The sequence below is a fragment of the Gastrolobium bilobum genome, unplaced genomic scaffold, assembly GCF_033153095.1.
Source record: "Gastrolobium bilobum isolate Gb01-03AN ecotype WA unplaced genomic scaffold, APGP_CSIRO_Gbil_v1 utg11542, whole genome shotgun sequence".
Lineage (NCBI taxonomy): Eukaryota > Viridiplantae > Streptophyta > Magnoliopsida > Fabales > Fabaceae > Gastrolobium > Gastrolobium bilobum.
In genome coordinates, this window is record NW_026898298.1 from 318022 (window position 1) to 334955 (window position 16934).

The 16934-nt window shown below is 32.0% G+C and overlaps 1 protein-coding gene across 1 annotated transcript; it reads left to right on the plus strand.

Moving 5' to 3' along the window:
- The first annotated feature begins 12091 nt into the window (after positions 1 to 12091).
- Positions 12092 to 13576, plus strand: LOC133314661 (uncharacterized). Its single transcript, XM_061516171.1, has one exon. The coding sequence runs from the start codon at positions 12793 to 12795 to the stop codon at positions 13309 to 13311; it is 519 nt and encodes a 172-aa protein (XP_061372155.1). The 5' UTR covers positions 12092 to 12792; the 3' UTR covers positions 13312 to 13576.
- Positions 13577 to 16934: the final 3358 nt, after the last annotated feature.

Here is a 16934-nt window from a genome sequence, read left to right on the forward strand (position 1 = left end):
TCTATGCGCCATCCAAGTGTGCAAATCTTAGTACTCTGACATGAGTTCCACAAACACATTATCAACACATTAAAGAACTATATGATTATTAAAATAGGATCTATCATCTATCATTTAACATGACCACAAAAATTTTCCTACACACACAACATTTTGTGGGACCCACAGCAAAAAAAAAAAATCCGGCACGCAAAACGAATCTCTATAACATAACACAATCACTTTTCCTACAACATAACTCTTATAAAACCCATTAAAATATCGGTTACCGTTTCTGGATTTTGTAGTTTGCTCACAAAATTGAGGATAAAAAGAGATTTTGCCGTTTCATATTGAGGGATGAAAACGACAGAAATACTGTAGCACAAACGTACAAAAAATTATACAGAATTTCGCATAAATTTTTTGCAAATTATGACTTTTCAAAAAAATACTAAACATGATCCGATTATAATTATCTAGTAGTTGTTTAAAAAATTTCAAAGAATGTATAAATAGTTTAATTAAAATCAGTTACAACTTTTGAAAATAACGTAAAACGTATAAAAAAACTATATTTTTTCTTTTGTATGTTAGAGACAACGTGGCACGATGGATTATGAAAGTTTTAAATATCATCGTCATGAGTCATGATACCCAAATTTTATTGATTGGGATATCATGAGTTGATTTGCAAGTTCTTTTATGGAAAAAATTACTCTTATATTATATAAGAGTAGACTCATTACAAATTGTAATATTTTTTTTTTCTTTTTAAATAACGGGTTTTATCGTATATGTGTTTACAACATAAGAAATCTTCTCTCATGCAACATGAGATTAGATGAATCCTTCTTTTATATATATATATATATATACATATATATATATATATGGTAAGGTAAATAAGATTTTCAAAAGGCCTATAAATAGAAAAGGACCAAAACGTTCAAGTCTAAATCATATGTTTTCTTTTATAAGAAGGGCATTTTAAACTTTTTCCACTTAAAACAATTGTAACCATGGGAAACACTTATTTCTCTCCACTCTTCCGTAATTTTCCACTGAGATTTTCACCCTTTTTTTGGACAAACACTCCTTCGGCCATTTCACCTACATTATTCCAACTTCACATTCTTCACACTTTCTACTCAACAACCAAGCTTATCCAAAGTTACCATTTTCGTTTTCCATCAACATTCTTTTCTCCTTCTCTTGGTTATTGTTCGGCTAGCATTTTCTAGAGCTAGGCTATAACATCAAGTGTATCCAAGGATCTTGTGCAAGTAAGGATAAAATTGATTTTTAGGAAATGAACAAGTAGAGACGTGTGTCCTCAGTGTGTGCCCTAGGAAAGACCAATTTCTCTCTACTCTTCAACATTTTTCCATTAAGAGTTCCATCATTTTTTGGACAGATACTCCTTCGGCCATTTCACCTCCACCATTTCAACTTCACATTCCTCACACTTTCTACTCAACACACATGCTTCTCATAAGAAACTATTCTCATTTTCCACCAACATTCTTCTCTCCTTCTCTTGGTTTATTGTTCGGCTAGCATTTCCTAGAGCTAGGCCATAACATAAAGTGTATCCAAGGATCTTATGCAAGTAAGGACAAAGTTGATTTTTATGAACGGAACAAGTATAGGCATGTGTCCTCGATTTGTATGCCATGGGAAAGATCAATTTCTCTCCATTCTTCAGCATTTTTCCACTGAGAGTTCCACCTTTTTAATGGACGAACACTCTTTTGGCCATTTCACCTCCACGATTCCAACTTCATAGTCTTCACATTTCTACTCAACACTCAAGCTTCTCCTAAGAAACCATTCTCATTTTTATCAACATTCTTCTCTCCTTCTCTGCTTTATTGTTCGGCTAACACTTACTAGAGCTAGGTCAGAACATCAAGTGTATACAAGGATCTTGTGCAAGTGTATAATTTTTTTTCATACTCTCTAGTTGGATAAGGCTCGGAGCACAACCGGCTGGGATTATATATTTTAACTTGTTGCAACCTTCCACTTATAGTTTTTGAAGTGCAAGGAGCTCGATTTTGAGTTCATTTTGATTTTGATCGGCCAACAGATCTCTATAGGTATACAGGCCGAATATCCATTTCAACTCACGACATCCATCAACTCGCAAACTCTCCAATTGTACAAGTTTCTGAGCAAAAGTGATTGGAATTACATATTCGAGCTATTTGCACTGCTCCATTTTGAGCCATTTTAATTTGGAGAAGAACATCAAGTTGTGGTCATCTGTTCTTATCTCGTTTGTCTCATCATCTGCCAGTATATGCTTCAGTCCATCAGATTCTAGTATTTCTAATTTCTCCAATTGTACCAAAATACGAGCAATAGCATGTGTGAAGAGAGATTTCAGCTCTGGACAACCACGTAAATATATCTGTCGTAATTTCTCAAAAGGGCCTTTGGGAATCAAATGACCATGCCATAAAGCTCCCAAATGCTCCATCCTCTCAATTCTCAGGGTAACCAACTTAGAGAAGAGATTTCCTAACTCACTCAAATGATTTATAGTTTCAACCAAACACTCAATTTCCTTAGAATCACTGATCCCAAGCTCACTCGTACCTCCTTCTTTAAATATATCAAGGATAATATTTTTCACGGCTCCCTCAATATTTGCTAAATATAGAACCTCTGCTTTTTTTGCCAAACCTTTAATTGCCTCATTTGATTTTTGAAAACAACCAAGCAATAAAGTTCTGCGATAAGTGAAAAAAATCTCATGTCATATTCTTCATGTTGGGATAATTAAAGTTATGTTAAACAACTTTGATAACTAGTTACCATTCACACAATTCATAATTATTATGAATTCTCCCCACTTAGAATATCATTATCACTAATTAGTGTAAAACAACTTTGATAACTTCTCATAACTTAATAATTCTTAAGACATTTAATTTAACTTTGAAGTTAAGTAAACTTAACCCATTTGCTCTTATGTAGTGGATAATCATATTAAGACACCAAACCATGATGAAGGAGATAAGTCAACTTCCTTAGGGTCCCATAATCTTAAAACATTATTTACTAACACAATAAGGTTCATGAGTCCTTCGATCGAAGAACGATCCATAGAAACTGACTCTATTGCCATTTTCGGTACAAAATAATGTTTATCGTTTTTATAATTGGTATTGCATTACCTTACCATTAATTCAAGATTTTATTATGTTAAACTAGATATCTTGAGATTCTCAATGACATGTTATAAGCCTCCATTTGATTTGTATAACTCAGGATACGTCCGTCGCAAGTCAACTGCTTTAAACCAGACTTTCAATAATAGGGCAGCGACTTTAAACTCAAACTGGGATTAATCCACTCATCCATCGATTCTAAGATTTTGGAAAAAATATGTCATATATCCTAGCTCCCAGGGTTTCAGTCCTAAAATAAATTAAATTAACATAAATTATTTAAAACAAAAATATTCAAACCAATGTTAATACATTTTTATAACTTAATTAAAAATATAAAATTAAAAAAATGAAGTATCCTATAATTTAGCTATACTAATTCATTCAACAAACACAAAATATATCATATATCCTAGGGTTTAATTTCTACACTATCAAAAATAAGAAATTAATAAAATATCATCTAACCTATGGTTTCAAGTCCTAAAATAAATTATATAAAATAAAAATATTCAAACCAATATCAAGATTCTATTTGTTAATGTAAATTCAAATCAAAAATCCTAAACTTCACCTATATAATGAAAAATAAACATGTCATATATTCTAGGGTTCCTTATATTAATACATAATAATAGTATTTAAATTAAATAAATACAAATATTAACTAACCTTATGTTGAGAAAGAACTTGTGTCAAGCTTTTAGAGAAAATGTTAGAGTGAAGGGAGAAAGGGAGGGGGGATCGCAATTTATACATAGTGGGGCCTGCACGGTAGCTCTACATTGTGTAGTGTGTTTGTCTGTATTGTGACACATGACACTCACGCACAAATATGGCAGGGCGGTTGCCACGTAAGTCGATGTGCTGAGCTATCAAGGAAGTAATAATCCCTGAAGAAGTTAAAACAAGGCGTAATTGAAAATGAATTGAATTATTGATTGTGTCATAAAGAGTCTTATGCCCATGCCCCAATCTACCTCTTAGAGGAATATGAGCTTCTAAAAGATCTTTTATACTATATCCAATCTCAAAGTTAGTTTTATACATATGACCAGCAACGAGAAAAATCAATGCAATAGCTAAATGATGATGGGCAATATCAGTCAGCCATAAACTTTTTGTTTGCAGATGGAATCCCCCTAGAAGTGTTAGAATAGCAATTCCTGCTCCTCGGGAGGTACCAAATAAATGACTATCGAAATCGGGATTTTGAGCATAATGATTCCACTGACCTGGAAAAAGTGGGCCTAATCCTTGGGGGTGTGGCAATACACTTAAGAAATTATTCCATCGAACGTATTCCCCCTCTGGATCCCGGAATAACGACATAGATTAAATGTCATGTCCAAGCCAAGGAATTGACTCCGAATAGTCCTAACAAATGATGATTAAGACGGGATTCCATATTTTTAAACCACGAAACACTCGGTTTCCATTTCGGTTGTAAATGTAACCAGCTCGATATTAAAGATATGGCAGAAAGAAATAATAGAAACAGAACCCCAGTATACAGATCCCCATTTGTACTTAAACCGATTGTATATCAATGCTGGTAAGCATCAGAATAGGTGATATTCACCTGGCTAGGGGTGTAAATGGGCCAGGCTGGCCCGGCCCGGCCTACATTGAGCCCGGCCCAGGCCCGGCCTTTCAGAAAAGTAGAATAGACTTAGCCTTATAAAAAAAAAAATTTAACAAATAGGTCATAGGCCAATTTTGTCAAGCCCGGCCTACAACCTTGTAGGTTGGCCTATTTAATTTATTAAAATAATATTTATTTTATGTGGCAAAGACGCAAAGTACCAAATACTAATATCTTTTACTTTTTGTGCTATTTTATTTTATGAAAGGAAAACTTGTCTAATGTCTCCAAATTTTACATGCTGTTGCAGCTTAATACCATGGAGTAATGGGTACCTTGCTGGATTATGATGTTACCGATGAAGATCTTTCAATAATACTCTTCTTTCCCTTGTCTTGATGGTGGTTTAAAGATTTTTAGATAAATGACACTCTCTTGTAGACTTTATTTCAGCATCCGGTAATTGTATTTTTCTTATTTTCTTCATTTCTTTGACTCTATTCCTCTATGATATACATTCTAGAGCTGGGGTATTATGTTAACTCTTTCTTGTTTGTCATTTTTTTCTTATGAGAAGTACTAGTGCATGTATGAATGGAACTTTCTTTGCTCTACATACAATTATTTTTTTTTTCTTAGTATCTACAGTGGGAGGCCTACAAGGCCTGTAGGCCATGTCAGACTTTCTTATTTTTAAAAATGGGTCGGGTTTGGCCTACAAATAAAGCCTTTAATAGGTCAGTAGGCCAGATAGGATGAATTTTTTTTGACGTAGGCTTGGGCCAAAAAGACCAAAGCCCATCCTAGCCCATTTACACCCCTACACTTGGCCAATAGTACCCCTTTTAGGCCATATGTCAAAATGTGCCATGTAATGTGCTACACAACGCAATGATTCATGCCTAGTGGACTGCTGTTGTAGACTGCGCAACACTTGGCTGGCCTAAATTGTTTCACTGTTCAACTAGTTAGGTTGCCTCAAGCTCTCCGCCACGTATCCAAATTTAACTCGTCAAAGGGGCGTTTGATAAGGAAATTTTTTTTTACACGGAAATCATAATTTCCAGGAATATGGTAGGAAAGTAAAATTTTCGGGAATATTATCAAAAAGTTATTTGGAGGACCAAAATTTTACCAAAAATATTGACTCAAGATTACTAAGTCTGTGTTTGGTTGATCGTCAAATATTACTGGGAATGTTGGAGTATTTTATAAAACTATCTTTGCCTTTTAAATTTACTCTCGATCATCATTTTCATTCAGCCAAAAAATTACTATAGATCCACAAAACAAAATAAACATTCAACAAAAAACAAATTTGAACGAAGAATCCATTATCCAATCCATATTGATGCTTTTTTTTTCTTTTTGATTTTTCTATAAAAAAACAACCAGATGGATGAAATGGAGCAAAAACCAATGGTCTAAAAATGGAGCAAAAAACAACCAGATGGAGCAAAAAACATAAAAAAAAATGGCGTTAGCGCTCGTTTCAGTTACTTTGTATCTCATTCTCGCAACACAACCTCTTAACCTTATCTCCAATCATATTACTAATCTAAATTTTATATTCTCTGGAACAAGGTCACCTTGTCTGCAAGCTCCGATCTGAAACGTTTTTTGGTCCGATCAGGGTTATTTGGGTCAAATGATTCGTGATTTATTTTGCTCTTCCATGGGAAAGGAAGAAAACCAAAAAATGTGTGGTATTTTATGGTTGGGCTTTGCATCAACTTTTACACAGGATATAGAAATCCAGGAAAACAAATTTCCTGGGATAATTTTCATTTTTTGGCTACCAAAAATGGAAATCCAATTTACCCAAACTCACCTTCCCATAGTTTTACAATTAATTCTGGTAGCAAACGCCACCCAAGTGTTTGAAGCAAGTTAGTAACGTGATATTTTGTAAAGGTGTTCGCAGTTTGGATTGGATCAGTTTTGGAAGCAAAAATTATCCGATCCAATCCCTTCAGTTTGATCATATAATCATCCATTCGGTTTGAATTTTTTTTCCAATCCGATCTGATCCAATCCAATTTTATTCGGTTTGGATTGGATCAGTTTTCGATTTTTTAAAAATTCTAAAATTTATTTCATGATTATTGTGCAAATATCATCTTTTGTTTATATTGACCTTGTAATTTTTTTTTTGTAATACAAAATCATTAGTAAACTATAATAATTTTTTTTTTTGATAATGAGATATGAAGCTCTACAAAGATAAAATTTTGTTGATGAGATGTGACTATATTTTTCCTTTGGTTTATAAATTTCTGGGCTATGATTGGAGAAAGACTCAAGTAGGTAGAGGTGAATTAATATATTGGATCGGTTTTCATCAATTCATCCAAAAACCGATCTAATTTAATTAAAATTTGCGGTTTTTTTCAATTTTTAATTTTTTAATTTTTAATTTATTCAGTTATCGATTTTTTGATTTAGTTGATTTAAATCGGTTATTGAATACCCTTATATTTTGTCAAATTTTACCAAGTTCATGGCATTCCGGTGAATATTTGTTAAATTCGTAGCAAAAAGGTCGTTGTCACTGAGAAGTGAACTTATAAAAACCACGAAAGAGTGCAGTTGACGTGACAGAGTGGGTTTCTGGGCGATCCATGCCAACTGTACAAATCTGAGTTATCTGACTAGATCTCCACAAACACATGACCAACACATCAAACAAGTATTTCATGATTAAAAAATCGGCCGCCGTACATTTCTGGATTCCATATTCCTCACTAATTTATGACAAAATGAGACTCATGATTTAATTTCAATCTAGAAGCTCATTTAAAAAATCTCAAAAAAGATACAAATAGTTTATTTAAAATTAGCTGACAAATGACAATAACGTAACACATAAAAAAATAATATGATTAATTTTTTTCTTCTTATATTAGACGCCAGTATATAGATTAGAGAAGAAATACGTGGCGTGATGAAAGTTTTTAATACCATTGTCACCTTACCTAAATTTTAATGATTTAGATGTCATTGGTTGAGCTACAAACTCAATATTACTGATTAATATACTATTTTTCTTTAGATATTTTAATCTTTATTCTGGATATATTATTCATCTTAAGCGTATTGAATCCCTTTACTAAGTGAGATATCTAGGACTCTTGTATAACCATCATATACAAATAGAGTTTTTGTAATAATTACTGTATGAATAACAACATTAAATAGGCGAGACGATTCTATTTGTTTGAGGTCAACGTGCTAGTTCACTGTGGATAAAATTATAATGTTTACAAAGTAATTAGGAAATCATTGACCACATCATTATGTAAAAACGGAAACAATATAAATAAATAAATAAATGTCTTGCTTTACGAGGTTCAACGACAGATTTGTCAAACTACTAAAACTTGTCATTAATAGCCTAATATTTTTAAGGGTTTTATGTTTATCATGTAACATGATATAATATCACTTTCTTATACACACATATTTTTCATTCTCTTTCATCATTTCACTTTCTCTCTTCATTTGTGTGTGTGTGTTAGAAACAACACTTAAATCATATAACATAACACTAATAAAACCCTATTTTTAAAGACCAATAAATATTCTTATATTTTTTAAATGTGAGATTAATTGCAATTCAGATATCAACTTTAGCATAAAATACTATCAACCAGCAGTGGTGGATAGGGGTGAAATTGGGTCGGGCCGGCCTACAGGGGCTTACGGCTCGGCCTACATCAAGCCAAATCTGACCTAGTATATTTTGTATAATAGGTCGAACTTGAGTCTTAAAAAGCCTGTTTAATAAAAAGGCCATAGGTCCACTTTCAAAAGGTCGGGCCTATAAGCCCACATGTCAGCCTATATTGTACTATTTATTTTAAATAAAATAAAATAGAGTAAGTATGTCTTAAGGAAAAAATATAAATTTAATCAATTACAATTATTTATAACTTAATCATATTCGATTGTATTTTAATAGAAATCTTATTTTATTTCTTATATAGGAGGAACCAACATCTCAACATGTTAGATGATATATATGAATATATTAAAAGATTTTTGGGAGAGTTATACTTACTACAAGCATCATGATTTGTTTGTTGGATTTCATGTAGTTATCTTAATTTACATAGTTTGGATTTGTTTATTGGATCTGATGAAATATATGTTATATAGTTTGAGCATTTTGTTTTCGAAAATGACTTAAGTGCATATTGTATGAGTTTTGTTATGATTCATGATTCTATTTGGACGTTGAAATTATGATTTTTGGTGTAGCAACTGAATTTGAGTACTTTGTAAAGTTGATTCATGGTTCTGCTTGAAATTTAAAAATTAACAGGCTAACGGGCCAAACCACGCCATTTGTTTTTTTTATAAACGGGCCAAACAGGCTAACAGTTAGACTTATACTAGATTTGGGCCAGACCAAATTGAAATTTTTTGACGTAAGTTTGGGCTTTTCAGAGCAAAGCTTGGTCCAACCCAGCCCACTTTCACCCCTAGTGGTGGAGAAGCGATCTTACCCATTTTAAGTTTATACAAGTCTTTAGATTAGAATATTACTTGTAATTACTATATTGTATATTCTCCCTTAAAAGTTATAGAATTTTTTAGTTGTGAAGATTATTTTTATTTTTTTACATAAATAATTACAATTGGATATAAAAATATATATTTCAATTTCACCCGTAAAAATTTGTCAGAGTCAGTCATTGTCAACGAGTGTCTAACTCTTACACTGCTGGAAAAGATTCATATGCATAATTTATTTTGCTACCAAATTAAGCCACGATTCATAACTGCAGTGTTAGTAACTTTTTTATTCGACTAGGATTTTAGGTTATTGGACAACAAAAAAGAGAGGGAAAGGCAAACTAAGGTATGATCATAGGTATACATTGAGCTAAATGATCTTAATTAGACTTGCTTAACTACTAAATTAAAAGGCGCAACCTTATGAGACGTGACACGCATCCATTAGTTTACATATTTCTAACCGTGTACGTCTCAAACAATTGAGCAAGTCTTAAATGTTATTGTGGTTGCCTAATTATTTTGATCGGCATGATATGTTAAAACTGAAATGCCTAATCACACATCCTAATTTTGGTTCTTTCAGAGTTTTATTCATATGTTGAATTCGTTGTGACATATGCCCGTTTGTACTTTTTTTTTTCTTTTAATGGAATAAAGCACCTGTATTTTTCCTGTATTTCAGTAATTCCAGCATCTTTCTTTTAGCCGATGGAATGGACATTAGCAAAAAAAAAAAAAAAAAAAGTGCTTGGATTGACATCAGCCTAAATAATAGTGCTGTAATTGGGATAAAAGATGAAAGAGTCATTGTAATTGGAATAATTTGTGGATCAAGCAATAATCAAGATAAATGCTCCACTAAATAAGAGGCCAAAAATAAAGCACAAAAACAAAACAAATCAAACTTAAATAACACCACAAACATATTTGGAAATAAAATTAAATTGACTAAATACAAGTCAGGAAAAAAAATCAAAATAAAATAATAGGAACCACACAACCAAATAACTTCAATGGAAATTTTTGTCGAACACTTAATAGATTGAAGTCCGTAGAGTGGAGTGCAAAAACACAGAAGATGACATAAAAAGAAAATAAATAAATAAACATCAGTAAAAAATAACATATCAATAAAAATCACCTGTGCTTCAATCATCTGTCTCCTTTCTTTTAGATTTAATTAAAAAATAACACATCAATAAAAGTATCATTTTTATGTGTACGCAGAAGATAAAAAAAATACTAATTCTATATTTAAAACATTAAACAACTCGTCACGTGGATATTTCACCATAGCGAAAGTGAGTTTACTCGATTTAAAGGTTTAGAAAAAATGAATTTTTTATTTTCCGGACGGCTCAGGATTAAGAAGAATTAAAACCAAGCATGCATAAGTACAACATATTAAAAGTCAATTTGTTTAATATTTTTTAATTAGAAGTATATTTAAAACTTCATGCTAATTGAATACGCTTTTGGAAAAGATTAAAGCTTTTTTAATACTTTTCTTAAATTTTAAAGATTAACTTAATTTTTTAAAGAGTATGATTATATTTACAAATTTTTTATTTATAAATTCTTACAAACTACACTATATATTATAGATAGTACATACTACTTGAGTATGTATTATTCATAATACATAGTGTAGTTTGTAAACAAATTTTTTTGTAAATATAACCTATTCTTTTTAAAAAAAATAGGTACAATCATCGAATTTTACAAATTTTATAGTGTAAAAATACGTACAGATTTTGTTAAAAAAATGGATAATAAATTGCTCTTTATGTACGTATTTTTTTAATTTTTCTTTTAATCTCAAGTTTCAATCTATAGTTGATGTATAATTCTATAGTGGGATACCACCGCTGACATAGTCAATATGGTTCATTATCGAGTCCTATAAAAAAATAGAAGCTTGTAAACTTTGTATTCTCTTCTTCCATATCAACTATTTTCTTCCACAAGTCTCATACTGCCGTTCTTGTTGGAGAACGCCGAGAGATGGCTTTGTTTTAGAATCTTCTGGTCGGTCATGTTCACCCTCTTATCTAATAACAATTAAAAAAAAAAAAATTGAATTGAATTTGGTTATAAATATGTTCGTTAAATATAAAAAAGTGTAGTATCAGATAAGAGTAGAATGAATAATTCTTTTATATATCTTAAAACAAAATTAATTTATCTATATTTTTCTTAAACTATGAATTTATTTTTTTAAATTTTTTTTGTTTGAAAATGGTTTAATTCTTTATTTATTCTCCTCCAAATAATTAAATGGTTCATTTTTATTTTATTATTTTAATTTTTTTCAATATAATTATATTTGTGTATCTGTTATTTTTAGAATATATAAGTTAAAAGGCTCATGCTAAATTTTTTTATTTTTAAAAATACATAAGCCATACTTATAATGTTTTTTATATAAGATTAATGAGATAGGCCAAAATCAAAATATTTTATGTAGACATGATTTACTTGAGGCGAAACCTAACCAAACGGCAAACCCAACTTATTAACCTGCTAATTATGATTAAAAAACAATTCAAAATCGAAAGTTGTTGCGAGTACGTCTGTTAAACAGAAAAACAAATTATTCGAAATACGATAGAATGGGCTGATATTTTGGTTGTAAAGATTATCTTAAAACAAAATTTCAATTTTAAAAAGGTTGAATCCCGAGGCGGACGCGTGGAAAATGAAAAATGGCGTTATTTGTGGGGCGTTCCGTTTTAGAGTCCACCTAAGCATCCCTTTGCCTTTGAGTTTGAGCTGCTATCACGTCTATTTTGCCTCAAAAACAAGTTTCCTAATTCTAAATGGAATAGCTATTTACGTCACTCACAGTAATGCCCCTCTCACATCACACCAAAATTCCACTCATCCCCAACTAAGAAATAAAAAAAAAAAAAAAAAACTCTCTCTAACTACACAACCCCATTAACATTTATATCTTGAAGCTGAGGTTGTTGTCCCATATTTGTAGGACGCTACACCACGTTCCAGCCCAGCACCACCGTCGCCACCATAAACCCCTCCAACATCAAATTCATCTTCATCCTAAAATTGGTTTCACCTTCTTCGGGGTTCCCTCTTTATATTACTTTCGACTTTCCACGCCAACATAAATTTCCAATCTTCGCCCTTTCCCTCATCCAATTTTTTCCTTCTTTTTTCTTTTTCCTCCTCTGGGGGTGCTTCTTCTATGGAAGAACCCAACGTTTCGCTGTGAGGTAAAAAACAGGGTGTGGGTCTTTTTTTCCTGGCCTTCGTTTTCTTCCTCTTTTCTTCTCGAATTGAGGATCCACACCCACCCAGAGATTAACAATAGCTCTGTTTCCTGCACTAGGAAACAAAACCAGTTTCAAGATTTTGCAAAGAACCCGGGGATTATTTATTTATACCGAGTCAAGAGCCTCCCAAATCGAAAACCCAGATCAAAAACCTTTCTTTTTTGCGGAAAGTTTAAATCTTTTCCCATTACATCGTTGATCAATTGCACCCCACGAAATTCGAGAGGAACGAGCTATGTCGAATAAGATTGTCCTCCGGCAAGAGCCGTCGTCGAACCGGCGGCAACCTCTGCTGAAGAGCCAGTCTTCGAAGGCGGGGAATACAGTGGGGGAGCTCGTAGGAAGCACCACGGCGGAGTGCGTGGCGGTGTGTTGCTGCTGCCCCTGCGCAGTTTTGAATCTTCTTGTCCTTGCGATCTACAAGATCCCGGCGGGGCTGTGCCGGAAAATGCTAAAGAGGAGGAGGCGCCGGCGGGTGATCAAGGAAGGGCTGTTGCAGCCCAAGCGCGGCCGCTGTTCCTGCGGCTGCTCCGACGACCCTCGGACTCACCCCACGTGCGTTAAGGATGCCTCCGATATAAAGCGCGTGGAGCTTGACAAGGACGCGCTGGCTCTTGAGAAGGAGATGTGGGATAGGTTTTATAGCACTGGCTTCTGGAGAAGCTCTTCCAGAAGAGAATCCTCCCAAACACTCCCGAATTCCTATATTGTTCCCAATCCCAAACACCTTGAAACTGTTGTATACAGAGCTTGAATCATGAATTCATTTGCCTTTTGGGGTTTTTTATTTATTGAAAAGTGTGCAATCGTGACTGAATTTTTTTTGTTCCATGTTCGAATGCGTTTCTTTTAATCTGTCACGGCAATTTCTTTTCAACTTTTTTCATGATTTGTAAATTTCAGGTTGTGTGAAATTGTGTGCAAGGGTGCATGATGTATGAAATTTTCTGCTAGTGTCTGTAGATTTAATTTCCTATGGAAACATTTCCTTTTATAGAGTTTTTTTTATTTTAAGAGAAGATGCATTTTTATTAATTGAAGCGTTAATCGAACTTATGAACTCCTTTGCTCCAGACATAGGATACCAATTTTAATTTCATTATTGTTGTGGGCCTTGTTGTTTTAAATTTTTAATTTTACATACAAATAGAAACTATACCTTTTGCCTACATTTCAGAGTTGCATGTTCAGTTTTGTGCATGTAAGTCAGAAGGTACAGAGAAATTTATTGAGATAGATATTCCAACTTGTGAACAAAGTGTCAGCTTCGCTAATGGAAATCAATTTTGGGACGTGTCACGAGAATTACGCTCAATTTCTAATCTTGTTTTCTTTAAGTTTGGTTTCCACATATTTGAGTGTAATGCGTGTGGTTGAACTGAGACATTGCAAAAGGCCTAATGGGTAGCTATCCAATCCAAGGTACCCACCCTTAAGTAAGTACAGGGTCCAGGTGCTTCAGATCTCAGCAGCCACACCAATTGGGGGTGGTCCGGGCGTGCAAAACGTCTCCATTATAACATTTGTTCCCCCTGTAACATGGGACCATTAAACTTGTCTCGCAGCATACGTAAATTTTCATTCTTTTTTGGTTTTTTCCTTATTCTTCTTCCCCTCCCAATTATTTTGAAAAACTAGTTTGGCCCGTGCTATTTAAGTGCAAATGACCTGGGATGAAATTAATATATAAGGAATAAATAAGAGTTATGTTGTAGAAAAAATAATTTAGTTATCTTAAGATAAGACAAAATAAAATCAATGAACAAAGTGTCTTATTATATTTTTTTATTATTTTTTTTTTTTTGTCTTTTAGTATTGCATGACATCATATAACATGATAAAATAAAGACCTTATATATAATGCTAAGAATAAAGTAAGTATACTAGTATTGGTAAAAGGCAGATCATGTGGAAGTGATTCGGTGATTGTTGCAAACTCGTAATCGAAGCACTTGGATATATTTGATGGATCCAACTTCAAAATGGTAAGGAGATACGTAGTACAGAGTGGTCCACCACATGTATAAATTCTCAACATTAATTGTAGCCAGCGTTTCATTGAGTTCTTCTGAATACAGAGAATTCAATGTTTCAGTGTTTCTTTAGCAGGTCGTACAAACCAATTCGCATTTTCTAAGCTATCAGGTGTTTGGCCAGATACCCACAACTTCTCTCTCTAAATAAAGGGTTTGGGACTTTGGGACACTCTTTAGTGTGAGTCTTATTACTAACCTTTACTAATTTTTATTACACTCTTTAGTGCAAATCTTAATTTGAACGTCGAAGTGTCCTTATACGCCAGTAACGCCACTCCCACTCTGACATAGCATTGAAGCCTCTACATTATGTAACTGTCATGTGTCCTTACTCTAGTCTACGACAAAACATATATAAAAAGTAGAGATATATTACTCTCATTTTACATGAGGTAGCTTATCTCATTTTCTCTCACTTCGATTTTCTCACCTCACTTTTTTTTTTTTTCTTGTAATGGTGGGACTCATCTAGTTTCTCTCTACAACATAAGATACATATCTTATGTAAAAGGAGATTAATAAAACCCTAAAAAGTAATAGTTCTGAAATAAATAAATAAAAAGTAGCACCTGTCAACTCGTTAGTTTTTGTAAGTAAATTGATTTTATTTATGGAAAAAATATTTTTCTCTAATAAGAAATAAAATTTCCCTGACACAAGAGGAAAAACTTCTAGCGACTTAAAGAAAAAATTCCACCTTTATTTATTGAGTTAACCCAAGTCGAAACACTCATATGTTTAAGTTGTATTTTCAAAAATAAAAAATAATTAATCATAGATGATAATAACAAAATTAAGAACTTAAACCTTATAAAAGCAAATATAAATGATAATGCTTGAATTTAATTAAAATTGAGATATTTATATAACTTAGTTATAAATAAAATAAAATAAAAAAATCACAGTTTAAATGAAAATTAGATTGCTTATATGTTTGAGTTTAATACCAATAACGATTCGCACAAAGTTCGAATTGGGTTAAATTCATGTTCGGGGTCACTTTTCTGAAAAAAATTATATTCCTTCAATTATAATTTGCTTTTATTGGTTTGATGATTAGTATGAATGTATGATGACTTCAATCAAAGTGAAGTTGTTGTCCCCATCTTATTGGTGTGGCTTTATGGATATAATAAATTTAAGGGGTTTGCATTTGTCATTTAATATGACATAACAAACTTTCTTACACATACAACATTTTGTGGGGCCCACATTTTTTGAAGAAAAAAGAAAAAAAAGAAATTACATCACGCAAAACGAATCTCTATAACATTACACAATCACTTTTTCTAGAACATAACTATTATAAAACCTTAAATTTAAACCATAATACTATGCTAATGACCTCTCCCACAATATCTAGGAGAGTGATATTTTTGAGGAGGTGCAGTCTTTTATGTTAAATAAAACATGAGATAATTATGTAAGAAAATTATAATAATATAAATGTGGATTAATGGTGATAAAAAAAGAAAGAGAAAAAATATTGAAAAAGATAATTATAAAATTATCATTGTTGATTTATCTTTAAATGATTGTGATTGCTTCACGTGATCATGTCATGTTATATTTAAGATGAGATGATCAATTTCCATCTTTTCATGATTTTAAGGTAACCAAGAAATCAATAAGGAAAAAATGTTTAGAAAATTAACAAAATTTAAAATTTAATTTGATAAGAAAGAATAAAAAATAAAATAAAAAACTAACAATGTTTTGAAAGAATATTATAAATTTATGATTTGAAATTTTGAACGAGAGTGGGATAGGTACTCATATTTTTTATTTACAAATAAAACAATAAAATTGAAAATAAAAAAGAATATTTTTATTAAAAATATTCTTGTAAGTTTAACATTCGATTGTTAATTGAGATACTTGAGAAAGTTTACCAAAAAAAAAAAAAAAAACCTGAGAAATGAAAAGATAATAATAACTTATATTTCAGTATGTCAGCAAACACTTGTCAAATTAGTTATATAACACATTAAAAGATGTAATTAAATATATTTTTTAAAAATTTGATATTAACAAAAAGCGATAATTGTATTGGTTCAATTATATGTTAAATGTATGGATTATAGATCTAGTTAAAATGAAAAAAAAGAAAGATAAAAAAAGACAAAACCGGTAGTGACATTAAACATGGTTGACAAAAGCCAAGGAAGAGGGATTGAGATTCGAGTGAACATATACTATCAACAAGGAATGGAAGCTTTATCTTCAATAAAAAAAAAAAGGAATGGAAGCTTTTGACTTTCGGCAACAATTATTTGTTTTCAATGAGAAAGGCTCGAGATTTAATTTTAAACACACTAAATTAAGCCAGTTCTCACTCTTA